The sequence below is a fragment of the Bremia lactucae genome, linkage group LG2 (genome assembly GCF_004359215.1).
Source record: "Bremia lactucae strain SF5 linkage group LG2, whole genome shotgun sequence".
NCBI lineage: Eukaryota > Oomycota > Peronosporomycetes > Peronosporales > Peronosporaceae > Bremia > Bremia lactucae.
The window spans coordinates 1,643,305-1,655,339 of NC_090611.1; the positions used below are offsets into that span (position 1 = coordinate 1,643,305).

Genomic DNA, 12,035 nt, shown 5'->3' on the forward strand with positions numbered 1-12,035 from the left:
GAGGGTACGAGAACGACGACGGCCATGTGTGACTTCTGCTGCATGGACTGTATGGATTAAAGCAAGCTTCGAAGACCTGGTTCGACAATCCATCCGCATTCCTGATCCGAGTCGTCTTCATATAAGGCAAGGCCGACATATGTCTGTCCGCCAAGAGAGACGACAATGAGCTCATGTTAGTTCTATCTATGTCGACGACATATTGGATTTTTCGACCCGTGATGATGAGCTGTTAGCCTTCAATGCTGCTGCTGAAAATGAATACGATATGAATACATTTGCTGATGTGAATTGCTTTCTCGGGTTGGAGCTAGAATGGCGATGAGCTACGCGTCGCCCAGCACAAGTACATGTGCAGTGTTCTGGAGCGCTTTGGTGTGACCAATGCTAGGTCTGCTTTGAAACCTATAAAAGAACGTTTTAAGGACCAGCTTGCACACACGTTGGATGCAAGTGACTTTAATCCATGCCCAGCTATTGGGGCTCTGCTTTATTTGGCAGTTACCAGTCGACCGGACATTGCAACAGCTGTGTGCATACTAGCCCAGGAGACTGGGCGCCCAACGGAGATCGTTAAGCGAGGGATCATCGAGTCTTCCCCTATTTAAATGGATTTCGTGATCTAGGGATCGTGTTCAAGAATTCCTCAACAGTTCAAGCAGGACTAACAATTTGTTGTGATGCGGCTTTTTCGACGGAAATCGAGACGCGGTCTGCAACTGGTTAAGCAATTTTCTATAATGGAAACCTCGTTAAATGGGGATTGAAGAAGCAATCAATGTTCACGCTGTCATTTATCGAGTAATTTTTTTTATTCAAAAACGTATTTCGCGTCATTACGCTATGTAGTGGCGTCCAAGAGTGTATCGGGCTCACGATGGTATTCCAAGACATTGGAAATAAGGTGGATGAAATATTGGTGCTGGAGGATAATCAAGGCGCTCAACATTTGGTGCAAAACAAGGCTGTGACGCAACGCTCGCTTCACATTGACACGAAGTATCATTGGCTGCGAGGAAGTGGCTTTTGGCGGTGTGCGTGTACAGTATTGCCCTACTAACGAAATAGTTGCTGATCGTTTCACCGAGGGAGAATCAAGTATGGGTACTTTTTTTCGCAGCGAACTGTGTTCGTCGAGCGGGAGTGTTGGAGGTGACGACGAACACGTCAGCTTCAGCAACGGTGTAAAGGGTTTGGACTGATGTTTATGTTGATGTGCTTGACAGTGGCGCACTCATATATGAAAGTGGACTTGGAGAAATCGACACGAGACATCAGACAATATGATGAGGCGAGACATCACTTAAGCTGAAAGTTTGCTGAGGGCAATCTGGAGGTGGCCATGAGATGAGAAGGTGAGGTATGTTAAGGTTTGCTTGCGACCCATAATATCCTGCCGCCTGGCAACAATGTTACCAAAGCGACTTCTACAATAATAGGTAGTACCAGTTCTTGGACAGCTGAGCGCCTGCATGCTGAGTCTCGTCGCGAGATAATTAAGTTTCTCAGAGTCATCGCGTGGCCCTGTAATTCTTGTAGCTCTGCGTGTGATGCCTCCAGCCTGTGGTTTACATCGTTGTCAAGAAAGGCCATAGCTTTCAAAACAGCGCTGGACCCGCCAGAAGCATAGGCTTGTAAAGAGTCCGTTGTGTCCATTGCAATATTCGCTAGTCGATCCGCCATTCTGGTGTAGGTGCGATAGGTGATGCTCCCAGCTCGAGACAGGAATATCGTCCGCCATGGCCCGTGCCTCACGAAATAGCGGCCTCAAGCTGGCCTTTCGCGGGGTATGATGGGTTCGAAGCTGTAATAGCACCATTGCACTATCACCGACGACATGCAATGGGGCGTATCCAGACGCCTTTGTATGTCGTAGACCATGCACAGCCCCCAGATTTCAGCCGTATTGTTTGTGGTATCAGCAGCACTGTGCGCCATGCTCGAAATCCACAGAACGCAAGCGGCGTGCGTCTGAATGTTGAGTTGGACGGACCCAGCTCCGCCTGGTCCCGGGTTACCTTCTGATCCTCCGTAAAAAAATAGCTGGTATATCACTCCTGGGCATCGGTCGATGGGCAGCTGTTGCAGCACCGGTAATTCGTTTATGCAGAAGAGAGAGTCCGCCAAAGCGGACCCCACCGGCGCGAAGAGGTGTCCGTCTCTTGGCATTTCTGGCTGGTATGTTGGACCTCGAAATCGTGTGATCGCTCGTCGAAATTGTGTCTTGGCTCTGGTGATGTGTGCCTCTTCTGGTAAGTCTTACATCCGGTGGAGCCGCTCTGACCAAATGGCATGAATCGCTGTAGATGCTGCAAAACGCCAGAGTTTCCGAGCCGCCAGAAATACTGCATCCTTCGCGTCCCTCATCTCATCGCCTTGAGTAAAAGAACGCTTAATCGCATCTCAGGCCGGGTGTGGAACATCTGGAAGATCCAGTTCAAACGCACACACGTTTAAGACCGTCATACTGAATCCTTCAAGCGCTCGTCACCTGTCCAGAAGAAGCTCCCATTGGCGACGCGCACTGGAGCATGTCCAAAACACATGTCGTGCCACGGTAGGCAGGGTCCAAGACACCCGGGTACGGGGCATGATAGATCTTGGCTCACCCAATTACATAGTGGGAACCTGTTGCATTTCAGGCGATACAGCGTTTGTGCGTTAGTCGGAAAAGAAGCACGTATCCGGCGTATATCTCGCCATGTAATAAGTGCTGTCCCGTCCGAAATCACTTAAAAGGCCAGCTTTGACACTCGCTCTTCGAGAATTCGTTTTCCTTCATCGCACCGGTGTCTGGAGATAGCCTGTATAATTTTACTTCGTTACGGACGCCAGCGCCGCCCTCCTGCCCATAAATGTACTACGCGGGTAAGCGCCGGGTGCGCGCCAAAGTGTACAGGAGTGCCGTCATCGCTGAACTCCGCTATATCGCATGCGGACATCGACGAGTTGGTGTCACTTCACCCATCATGCCCGTATCGAAATGAGCCAGCGATGTCCCTGCACTGTTTAGTGTTTATTTATGATTCCGATGGACCTTGGTAGAGTACGTAAGTAAGCAACCCGGTTCAATTGCTCGATATACGAGTGCTGGAAAGCTGTAGAGAAGAGCGAGGTTTAATGAACCAAAGTGCCGCCTCTTCGCCATTGATTGGGTTGCCATGTCGAGCCGTGCCGAGAACCGTATGAATCCACTTTGGCATACCGTCCAAGACATTATGTCACGCCGTCTAAAATCAGCACCGTTCAAATGTATGTTGTACCTCTGCGGTCCCGCAGCCATGACATATCCGTCAACGTGGCGTATTCAATCCACCTGTGGTCGAACCTCCCCGAAGACGCTACTTCAGCCCTCATTCCTTTACGGAAGTTGTCATCAATGCCCCGTCGAATATCAATAGTAACACTTCCGTCGCGGTTTTAGTCGACCTCGGCTTTCGTAGTAAATGCGACGGCCCTTCGACAGACTTCCTTGACGTCACCTTGGCGCGCATGTTGAGCCGTCGAAAGGCCAACAATTTCCGAATCGGTGTGCCATAGATCGCTCGATATCTTCGGTGCTTGTCTGCACTCCAACAAGGCGTGATGTGTGGTGCATCAGACGCTGCAGATCCCCACAGGAAGTCTCCAATCAGTAAGTATCGCGAAGACGCTGTAGCTGCCCATTGATCAAATGCTGTAGCCGCCATAGTCATCAATTTCGTTGGAATGCATGGCACGGCAAGGCCACCCTGTTGTAATGGGAGTGAAACCATCTCGGAAGGGACCCAAGGTCTACACCCTCAAACAAAGTTCTTAATCAAATTCGTCAGCCGGGTGACCATGGCCGGGGGTGGCCAGCAGTGCCGAGCTATGAAAAGTATCTTGGCCACCGCCATGGCACTGGCAAGGCGAGCTCGTTGTTCCACCTTGTGGGTCTTCTCCTTTCTAGCACAAGCCGGCTCCAATGAGATCGTAAGCATTTATTAACTTACCTCCTGTTGACCCACCATTACACCAAGATATCGGCAGGATTCGCTTGAAGTCAGGAGTGTTAGGCCACAAGTGATCAGAGGCAATGCTGACCCACGAAGGTCCAGGGCAATGATCATTGACTTTGAGCGGTTTATCAGCAGGCCGGAGACGCTAGCAAAATCAGCAAAAATGTTACAACCTGCGTAACCGTAGCTGATCGCGTACGTAGACGGCCATGGCTTCAGCGTATCCCGAAACTTTGAATTCTGCGATCCGCTCGCCAGATTTAGGTGGCACCCCACGAATGTCTGTTCTCTCTTTGACCACACGATAAACACTAATGAGGGCGAGGATAAAGAGAAGTGACGCAAGTGGGCACCCCTACCAAATCCCACAGTTGACTTCCTGTCGACGAGATCGGTATCCATTCACAATAAATCGACATGTTGTGCCGCGATGTAATGCCTCCACTATCGGAACAAATCGGGACGAAAATCCAAGCCACTTCAATGCGGAATGTAGATAAGGACGTTGCAGCGTGTCGTAAGCCTTTGCAAAGTCAAGGAGCAAAATAATGGCTCCGTGAAGATCACTGTCTGCCCTTGCTGCTTTGCGTGCCGCCTTGATTATATCCAACGCTGTGTGGATCAAACGCTGCGGGACGAATCCAACTTGGGCGAAACGATTTGCGACAGCAGAGGCCGCACTCGAAACGAAAGAATCTTGGTAAATAATTTGTAGTCGCTGTCAAGTAACGCGATCGGGCGATGATCCAGTGGCAAGGCAGACGCCGCAGTTTTCTTTAGACACTGGATGTTTGCTTCTCCAAACGATGCCGGCAGCACGCTGCACCTCAGCCACCTGGTATACAGTGCTGCCAAAATAGGTGCGAGCTGGGATGCGTAGTCTTTGTAAAAGGTGCTATTGAGTTCGTTCGGCCCCGCAGCTTTCACGCGTTTAAGTCTCTTCAAGGCCGCACTAACATCTTCTACAGAAACTGACGACGTCACACTAAAAATTATCAACTTGGGCTGGCGGGGCTGCTCTGTCCAGAAACGCGGTTGTTTTCTCAGGACGGGCAATAGAGTGAGCAATAATCTGTCCCCAGACATCTGCCATTTCATCAGCCAATTCCTGTGACCGATCCGACCCGAACTGAGCGTTGCCACCCAGGAACACGATAGTGTTGTCCTGAAATTTAGTCGACACCCGGGCGTAGAAGTGACGTGATGTCTCTCCCGGAGAATATGTGTGCTGAACAAGCAGTCGCTCCTTTTTGGTCCTCTGCCATAGTTGCCGACACTCCGACACTTTTTTACGAAGGTCCACCGGGATATCGATGGGGCTAGAGTGATCGCGTCTTTGTTGGCCACGGACCTGAGAAGCCTCAGACGAACGTGCATCCAAGGGAGCTGCTCCCAGCCAAAGGTATAACCGACGCAGCCGCTGCCGATAACTTTTCGTCAAACCTTGACGCGCCTGCTTGGTGGTTGCCAACAGAATCTTACAAAAACAGGTCTTCCAAGTGTCCCACCAGTCTGCAAGTCGTCGGGCCGTGAGACAGTCTGACGCAGGAACCGAAGCTTATCGTCCACTTGCCGCTGTGTGAGTTCAATGGCAGCAGTAATCTTGCCAATTGTGGCCACTTGTGCGCATCCAGGAACCGGATACACGAGCCGTGGCTTGCGAACGCGCACTCCATGACGCGGCGCCCCAATCCTGACACTTATGCCATTGTGATCAGCTGCAGGACCGGGTACCGAAAATTCGACGTCTTGGAATCCAGTCCAAAGTATATCATTGACATTCCAACGAACGAGACGGGAGCTGGCCGATCCACCGCCTGGCAATGTGTAAAAATCAGTATGTGCCCTTGGTCCTAAAATAAAACCCAGATGATATTTCGTTATACAGATTTAAATATCAACGAAATGACAATTTCTTTTGGACTTTTTTTTAACTTTTGGAAGCGCAATGTATTTTCATGGTTATCTAGGTAGTAGTCTTTTAATCTTAACAGGTATAAAAATGCGCTATAGCCCGTTCATTTTCCGCTTGCTCCATGTCATCATCAAGAATACCGCTAAGTTGAGCCCGACCAAGAAGCCTACCCAGCGCAATCAAGTCATGTCTGCGAGGTGGAGAGACAAATGAGCGGTAAAGACACGGCACCAGCGTGCACTTAAAGTCAGCACCCATAAAGATTGGTCCAACGTATCTCTGTAGTTGATGCCGAAGCATCTCGAATTTTTTTCTCCCGTTCATTCTTCTTACTTGGAGCATAAACGTTGACCACCAGGATTGTGTCGCCCCTGAGATAAATTTGAACAACCATCCAGTGAGATGTCTAGTGGTCCTCTTGCCACAAATTAATTGTAGTAATGGAGGAGTACGAGTTGAAGAGCATTGCCACTCCACCTCGCAAAATTTCAGACTACGTTCACTTCGTGCGGCTGGGCGTGTTCACAGATCCCCAGGTCTTGCTGTATAGTTTATCCATGGCGGTAGATTCTCCAATCGTAACCCGGGTTTCTTGAAGAAGAACTAGATCAATGGCTCCCTTACCCTCTTGCTGCCGGAAATGGCTGAACCAATCGGCGCATCGTTCCGGATGCTTGAGAAATCCCGCAACATTTTGCGAGTGAAGACAGATGCTGGTATCGCGAGGCTCCCACGGGCTCGGTGATTGCATTCGTTGACGGCGCAGGGTATATCTCGTGACATCCTCTATCCCAGCCGAGGTGCCCTCAGTACTGAGGTCCCAGCAGTTAACCATCTCATGCGATGAGGTCAAGCGCCGGGTGCAAGTTGCCTGGTTTGCTCATAATGCTGGAGACTGCCGCGCGCAACTCTTTAGACTGGTGATACAACCCAGCCTTGGTCTGTGGCAAAACAACCCGTCTTGTCCTTGACGGGTGCGAGCTTGGGAAGCATAACTCACAGGACGTTGAGGACTCCCCAATGATCCAAGTCATCAAGCGGTTCGACGACAGTCGGACACAATAACTCTGGCTGTAGTTTACTGAAGCGCCGCCACCGGTAAATGTTGTCAGTCGTTTTCCATCGAATTTGTTCATGCTTATCCATTAGCTGTTGCGGCCCACCCCGTGCACATCGCTCGAAGTTTTGCATCTGCGTGAGTAGTGTGTCGACGGATCACCGCCAATCGGGTTTTGCTGTTAATGGCATGGCCAAAAGCTCGCAGGATTTCTCCCTGCATCGAGGCAAGATAAACAACCGGGTACGGTAAATTACTGAACAGTGCTGCAAGGTCCAACGCGCATGCGTTGACCCACACAGTTTGACCCTTGGGGCCAACTGGCAATTGAGACGACAGTGCAGCCACTGCTTTGTGCTGGATTACCCTTGCCCGAATTGCAGTTGTATTTGCAGCAGTTTGATTCGTACGCTCCGCCACGGCAGCAGCTGCTACCGCAGAAGACACAGTCTCCGGGATCTTGCGCACTCGAGTCGCGCGTAGTGTCTGATCGTGAGTATCAGGAGTGCGTAAGTGATCCATCGGAGGTCGTACCAGCATCTGGAATTTTGGACAGCCCAGCAGGGGATAGGACGTGACTGCGGATCATACGGACCTTGCGTTGTGTCGGTTAGTCGATCTGCCGAGGCCTTGAGCTCTTCTTCGATTGCCTTAGCCAGCTCCTCAGGAATGGAAACACTAGCTGCGCAGGGTGGTGTACCGATCCTCCATTTAGATCACCCATGCGCATAGTGTTTCCAAAGGTAATCGTGTTTTCCGCCATAGTAATATCGAGATCCCTAGAGGATTGCCCGTCTGCGATCGGAGTGCGCGGAGGAGGCATGTCCACCCGAACCTGATTGGAAATACCCACCTCAGCCGGCCCCGGTGCCGGAGGCAGTGCGGGGTAGCACGAGGTATGCCACGTTTTTGGCGAACATGAGAAGACAACAAGAGCGCAATGGTCGCGCGACTCCTCTCCCTATCCTTTTTCGCCATCTCAGCAGGCAGTTTGCATGGCGGGGCTGCAGATTTCGGTGCCATAAGTTCACTAGCTGTCGTCAATTTCGGTGTAATCTTTGCTAATCGGCGTGTCAATGTTTTCAGTGTGTTCGTTGCTTCTGCCATCGCGCGGGAAGCCGTTGCACTGGCTGTGCAATAATCGTAATCCATCCTGAGCAATCCTGCATTGTTGTCGGCCAGAGAAGTCGGTGATCCAGCATCCGTTGGCTCGTTAGTAATAGCTTCTTCAAGCGCTTGAGCATGAGCCTTGAAATAATACGCACGTTTTGGGTTGGTAGCGCGCTTAGTCTTCGCTGCTGTCGAAGGGAGGTCCTCGACCGCTCGTTGGGCATCCTCGACTCTTGAGCGAGCCAATGCAAGTGCCTGCTCTTTCGAAGATTTTGCAGCCAATGACGAATTGACCGCCGTGCCTGTTTGTGGAGATGCCTCGGCGACGTGGTGGTCCCCGCCCAAAAGGTTCTCTAGTTCACGAGCCGCCAGCGTGCGCTGTTCGTTGGACCTGTAAGAAGCGAAGGGATTTGGCTTGGATTGCATCGCAGCCTGTTTGCCGTGCGATGGAACCGTTGCCTTGGTGGCATAGAGGGGTTTCTTGATCGTGGAGCTGTGCTTGGCGTACGGTGCCGAAACCGTTTGAGGAGACTTGCCAGACCCGGCAGCAGTGACCGACTGCGGCTATCGGGGCGACGACACATTGTGACTTACCGTAGGAACAGATTAAGCCACCGTGGTCGGCGACTCCCGCTTTTTCTAGCGTGCTCCTGGATCAAACCATTCATCGGTAGACGGGCTAGCGGTACGAGGAGAAGTCGCACCGGATGTCGGGCTGCCAGCAAGTGTTGAAGCTGTGGTATCTCCCGATTGCCAAGCCTGGGTGGGTGCCTGCGAAATCTTTGTCAACAGGGGGTTCTTGACTCCATCCGCCTTTAGCTGCGCTGTCGTTACAGCCAAAGTATTTGCCAATCCAGTAACGTGCCGCAGTCGGTCGGCAACGTCGAGGTGAGTAAAAATTAACCCGCTGACGGGTTGAGGCGCCTGTGGCATACCAGAAAACACGCGTTAATGCTCTTCTTGAAAACTGCCTTTACGCCCACCACACTTGGCACTCGAGTGATACGGCGAGTAGCATGTGTAACAGGGAACGCGTTGAAGTATCGACAATGGTGGAGGAAGAGCTCCGTCCCTGCAGTCGATATATGCGTGACCAGCTTGAGTTGTTTAGGGCATTTCACCGCATCGAAAGTCGCAACAAAAAAGTTGGAATCATTCGCGTCCGATCCGTGGGAGCACACACGAGATACCGAAGTTACGGCACAGGACACACTAAACTTGCTTGAACCGTGCTAGCCGCCACTCCATTCACGAGAACCCTGACTTCATAGTGTAAAATGTTCTGACCTGCTGCCGTAGCTGGTACCGAGGCAGCAGTAATGCCTTCGCGCTCCAGGATATTGGGACACAAAAGTTGAAGGCGCTTCCCGCGAAACAAAATCGATTTAGCATGCCAACTCTTAGCAGCCGCCTGATCTGGCAAAATGAAAGTCAGCTGTCTCGTGTCTGCGTCGTTACTTGTCCGCTTGGACCCTTTGACCAATTCCCGACTTAAGACGTTCGGGTCCGTTTCCCTTCACTGCGCTTCAATAGTTGGAGAAGTAGGGTCTTCTCAGCGATGTATGTGGGCATGCGCACATACGGAGGCACAATCGCAATAACATTTCGTTTTAGGTATGATTCGAAGAAATCAAGCATTACACACACACTAAAAACCTCGGCGGCGATGACAGAACAATACCACCCATGATCCATGCCGCCAGCGCTTCTTCTTCTAGTCGTATCATCGAGCGCAGATCATCGTCCGCTTTTTTTATCCACGCCTTCGTAGCTGTACGAACTAGCACTTCACTGCAACCGTGAGAGTTGCGTTGCAAATGCCGGAGGCGTCGTTTCCACCAGTAGGTGCGCCTCTACTCAGCGAGCCGTCGACAGCACCGGTAGGTGCGCCTCTTCTCGGTGAATACGCTCCAGCACCGTTAAGTTCGCCGCTACTCGGCGAGTACTCGCCAGCACTGTTAAGTGCGCCGTGACTAGGCGAGTTCTCGCTAGCACCGTGAAGTGCGCCGTGACTCAGCGATTCATCGACAGCATTCAAATAGCCGACGAATGCACCAGCTTCACTGGTGAAAAGCTCTCAGGTATGCTCGGATGTGCTAACGAAGGTGCACGAAGAGAGGTTTCCCCCGCCATTGAAATTGCGAGCGCCGGGGCCCGTCACCGCAGCCGCGTACGAACCCCGAACAAACGTCACCTTAAGTACAGGGCTCGGCTTGCCTGCGGCCCCGGGTCGCATTGGTGCGCCCACTCCTCCACCGGCGACCGACCCCCGCTCCCACGGGATTATTCGGCACGTGTCGCGCGCACCGGATGCCCCTATCGGTGTGACGGACCTGAGCTGCATCTATCTGTTTGTCGCAGAGCTCATGGTTGGCACCCTTCCCCGTGCCACGTTGTTCGTTTGCGTACTTAAGCGCAAATCTGGAAATGGAAGAGACCATGGGATCAAGGACAGTGACCATGTGATGTATGTATGATTAGTAGGTAGCTTGTTATTTGTTAAGACCTCATCAATACTTTGCAGCTTGCTATCTTGAGCACAGGCTCACTTCCCGCGCTTTTCTACTTTGCTTCGTTTGTTGCGGCGATTTCCTCCTAATAGTTTAACACTTGAAATTCTTTGTGGGTCATCCACTAACGGTGCGAGTCGTACGTGTCAACTCACTATGCAGGCTTGCCTGGGGACTTGGGACTTATGAAGGTAAATGCGTGAGATGTACATTATCTGGACGCAGGCGGTGTAACGAGGCACTACGACTTGTACTGCTTCAGTACAAGTCCACTTCGCACTGCTTCAGTTGCGAGTGGTGCCTTACGTCCCTTCACGTACACTAGTACGTGCAGAGGAAGACTACTCTTTAAGACAGCTACCTTAAAGGCCAATGAGCTCGTCACGTGGTATGCCTTCATGGCTGCCAACGTTGACGGTTGAAATCGTGCTTTCGCACTAGACACACTTTCCTGGCGTCTAACCTCGAAGTCTGGTCTGCCGCGATAAAGCGTCAGCCAAGACATTCGACTTACCCGTTTTGTATTAAACTTTGAAATTGAATTCAGAGAAGAATGTGTGCCATCTAGCCATTCTAGGCGAGAGGTGCGGTGAGTTTATTGCGGTCCGCAGTGATGAGTGATCCGTATAAACCACAAATGGTTCGGTGCCCAGTAGGTGCACAAGAAACTTGACAAGAGCATACCATATTGAAAGTAGCTCTTTGTCATACACAGGGTAATTCAGTTCCGTGGCTTTTAATAGCCGGGACTGATAAGAGATGACGCGGTCAACGCCGTCGTCATCCTTCTGCATGAGCGCGCTGCCGATTGCAAAATTACTTGCATCGCAGACGACGCTAAAGGGCTTATCCGCGTCTGGCAATGCCAAGACCGGTGCCTCTACAAGAGATTGCTTCACTGATGTGAACGCATCTTCTTGTTCTTTTAACCAAACCCATTCTGTGTCCTTTTTAAGGAGATCAGATAATGGTTTAGTTTGCTCCGCATAATTCTTGCTATACTTATGCAAGTAATTAGCGAGCCCTAGGAATTGGCGCAAATCCTTCACATGCCGTGGGATTGGCCATTCCTTTACTGATTTTACCTTGTCTGGGTCTGCTCGTACACCATGTGTACCAACGATGCAGCCCAGTACAGGTATCTCAGGGACCCCTATGACGCACTTTTGCAAGTTGACGTACAATTGGGCGTCCTTTAAAGTCTGCAACACAGCGTCTAAATGACGCTTGTGCGACTCTATTGCGCTCAGCCCGTCCTCGGCCCTACTATGCACGAATACATCGTCAAAGTAATGAGGCGCGTAGGCACGGTGCTGACGCATCACGTGAGCCACCACTCGGTTGAATGTCGCTGGTGCGTTTTTCAAACCTTGGGGCATCACAAGCCACTCCCAAAGCATACCGCTTGGGGTGCTTACTGCCGTTTTGGCTACATCGGACTCTCTCATGAGTACCTGATAGTA

At 51.2% G+C, this 12,035-nt stretch overlaps 6 protein-coding genes across 6 annotated transcripts; 2 read left to right on the forward strand and 4 right to left on the reverse strand.

The window, feature by feature from the left end:
- Positions 1–350: 350 nt before the first annotated feature.
- CCR75_008469 (uncharacterized protein) lies at positions 351–608 on the forward strand (the record flags this gene model as incomplete). The annotated part of the gene is made up of 1 exon (XM_067966521.1): positions 351–608. One exon carries the CDS (start codon positions 351–353, stop codon positions 606–608), a length of 258 nt encoding a protein of 85 aa, XP_067821743.1.
- A 269-nt stretch (positions 609–877) lies between these two features.
- CCR75_008470 (uncharacterized protein) lies at positions 878–1,188 on the forward strand (the record flags this gene model as incomplete). Its single annotated transcript, XM_067966522.1, has 2 exons — positions 878–1,034; positions 1,121–1,188. The coding sequence occupies 2 exons, from the start codon at positions 878–880 to the stop codon at positions 1,186–1,188; spliced, it is 225 nt and encodes a 74-aa protein (XP_067822162.1).
- Positions 1,189–4,601: 3,413 nt separating this feature from the next.
- CCR75_008471 (uncharacterized protein) lies at positions 4,602–6,588 on the reverse strand (the record flags this gene model as incomplete). Its single annotated transcript, XM_067966523.1, has 2 exons — positions 4,602–4,965; positions 6,500–6,588. The coding sequence occupies 2 exons, from the start codon at positions 6,586–6,588 to the stop codon at positions 4,602–4,604; spliced, it is 453 nt and encodes a 150-aa protein (XP_067822163.1).
- Positions 6,589–6,731: 143 nt separating this feature from the next.
- CCR75_008472 (uncharacterized protein) lies at positions 6,732–7,031 on the reverse strand (the record flags this gene model as incomplete). Its single annotated transcript, XM_067966524.1, has 1 exon — positions 6,732–7,031. One exon carries the CDS (start codon positions 7,029–7,031, stop codon positions 6,732–6,734), a length of 300 nt encoding a protein of 99 aa, XP_067822160.1.
- A 2-nt stretch (positions 7,032–7,033) lies between these two features.
- CCR75_008473 (uncharacterized protein) lies at positions 7,034–7,492 on the reverse strand (the record flags this gene model as incomplete). Its single annotated transcript, XM_067966525.1, has 1 exon — positions 7,034–7,492. One exon carries the CDS (start codon positions 7,490–7,492, stop codon positions 7,034–7,036), a length of 459 nt encoding a protein of 152 aa, XP_067822161.1.
- Positions 7,493–7,562: 70 nt separating this feature from the next.
- Positions 7,563–8,995, reverse strand: CCR75_008474 (uncharacterized protein; the record flags this gene model as incomplete). The annotated part of the gene is given in 4 exon segments (XM_067966526.1): positions 7,563–7,787; positions 7,802–8,620; positions 8,643–8,712; positions 8,724–8,995. 4 exon segments carry the CDS (start codon positions 8,993–8,995, stop codon positions 7,563–7,565), a joined length of 1,386 nt encoding a protein of 461 aa, XP_067822166.1.
- Positions 8,996–12,035: the final 3,040 nt, after the last annotated feature.